Source organism: Triticum urartu, chromosome 7A (assembly GCF_056163025.1).
Source record: "Triticum urartu cultivar PI428250 chromosome 7A, HENAU_Tu73, whole genome shotgun sequence".
Taxonomy (NCBI): Eukaryota; Viridiplantae; Streptophyta; class Magnoliopsida; order Poales; family Poaceae; genus Triticum; species Triticum urartu.
In genome coordinates, this window is record NC_141879.1 from 142,564,751 (window position 1) to 142,566,840 (window position 2,090).

Genomic DNA, 2,090 nt, shown 5'->3' on the forward strand with positions numbered 1-2,090 from the left:
CATCCACGCATCCATGCATGGGTCACCACGCACTGTGCAAGCATGTTCGCGAGGTCATGGAGCACGCAGTACCACGCTCTTAATTGCCGTTCACAAATTTCCCTAATTTTGTTGCTCATCTTCACATAGACTCTGTCTGAGCTTCAAGTTTTGGTAACGCGGGTTGGGTGTGACTTTTGGCAGCGGATCGCACGAACATAGCACCCAATGCGCGCTGCCCTATCCTCCTACATCACGTATGCATGCACGTACACGTACTGCCTAGCGAATGGTGATGGGGCATATAGTCTTATCGGCCATGCATGCATGCATGCAGTACGTGCGCAGGGCCAGGCGGGCAGCTGCGGTACACTGCCGATCGGTTTGCGTGAGTGTACTTGGAGGGTGACGAGATGGTTAGCCTTCAATGAGCGCCCCGGCTCCTACGTACTTCGGTCCCCCGGCGGGGCCTGTCCCCTCCGCCCGCCCGGCCTGCAGACGCCCGGCCGTCTCTCCATGTCGTCGTCTCGCCATAAAACCACCCGCCCCCTTGCCCGCTTCCTGCACACAAAGTCACAGACTCAACGCCGGTCACTGTTCAGGAAGCTAGCTAGCCAGCCAGCTCTCCGCCATGGCCGCGCCGCATGGCACCGTGCTCGGGGGCGCCGACTCGTTCCCGCAGCTCCCGCTCGTCGTCCGCCCCGCCGGTCAGCCTCCGGCCGACGCCACCATCCGCCTCTTCGGCTGCGACTTCTCCAACGACGCCGCCGCTGCCGCCGACCAGCTGCCCCCCAAGGCGGAGGCGGCGGTCGGGGAGGGGGAGACCCGCAAGTTCGAGTGCCACTACTGCTGCCGCAACTTCCCGACGTCGCAGGCGCTGGGGGGGCACCAGAACGCGCACAAGCGGGAGCGGCAGCACGCGCGCCGGGCGCACCTCGAGGCCTCCCTCGCCGCTGCCTACCTCCCGGCCGGCGCGCACGTCTACGGCGCCCTGTTCGGCGGCTACGGCCACCACCAGGCCGCTCCCATGCCGCCGCCGCAGTACCCGGTGTGGCCGGGCATGTACGGCGGCGTGGCGCGATCCGCGGCGTACGGCGGCATGCCCGTGCCGGGGATGGGGTGGAGGCCGACGCCAGTGGGTGCTGGTGCTTTTGGTGCCGCCGGCCGGCACGATGAAGCGACGGCGGCGGCGGCTGCTGGGACCGGAGAGGTGGCCGGTAAGGATGGGAATAATGTGGCGATGAGCGTGGTGACGTCGCTGCCGTCGTGCCTCACCGGCGGGTCGCCCACGGAGATCGGTAGGTCCGAAATGATGGGGCAGAAGGAGGGCGTTGTAAGCCTGGACCTCTGCCTGTAGTCCGTTGCAATTGTTGTCGACCTAGGTGGTATCTTTACCTTAATTGTTCAGGTCAATCACCCTGTTTAGTCTTATATAATTACTGTTATCATCTGTAATCGACGGCGTTCATTTGTTTTTTTTATAAAATTAGAATGCAAGTTAAGTTGGCATGCATTTTGAATAATGTGTACTTCTCTCCATTTTCTTTAGCTTGGTCATGAGCGATTCAGTGCCTAAGACTCTGCTAGCAAGTTCGGTTCCAGATGATTTCGTAGTTTCAAACTTCACAAAAGTTTGGCATGACTGCTTTTTTTTTTCTTGAGCGGGCATTTTTATTAGGAGAGAAAGCCCAAAATGATTGTACAATCATGATTACGCAATTGAAAACTGTATTGCTAGTCAAGACAGTGACTGGTTCAGTCGACTTGGAATGTCCCCGTCAACCAATGATAGCTGTTCCATCACTGCTAATATCCTCTCATTAAAGATAATTATTCAGAGTCCTCACCTGTTGGAAAAAGTTTAAAGTCGGTCTAGTCGTCCGGATGTATATAGCAAAACTGGGTTCAGCATTCATACGCGATTGTCATAGCACCGATCAAGTGGCAGAGCTGGGTTCCCGTCGTTGTGAAGTGTGAAGTCGTATCATGGTCCTGTTTGGATTCATGGATTAGAGTTAGTTTGGGTTGATTTGGACTCAAATGATCTAAAAATATTCAAACAAGAGGGTTAATTATGCATCTAACCCATCTAAGAAGCGCTCATTTGGGTT

The 2,090-nt window shown here is 56.4% G+C and overlaps 1 protein-coding gene across 1 annotated transcript; it reads left to right on the forward strand.

The window, feature by feature from the left end:
• The first annotated feature begins 487 nt into the window (after nucleotides 1-487).
• LOC125527160 (uncharacterized) lies at nucleotides 488-1,661 on the forward strand. The gene has a single exon (XM_048691722.2). The coding sequence runs from the start codon at nucleotides 611-613 to the stop codon at nucleotides 1,334-1,336; it is 726 nt and encodes a 241-aa protein (XP_048547679.1). The 5' UTR covers nucleotides 488-610; the 3' UTR covers nucleotides 1,337-1,661.
• The last annotated feature ends 429 nt before the right edge of the window (nucleotides 1,662-2,090 follow it).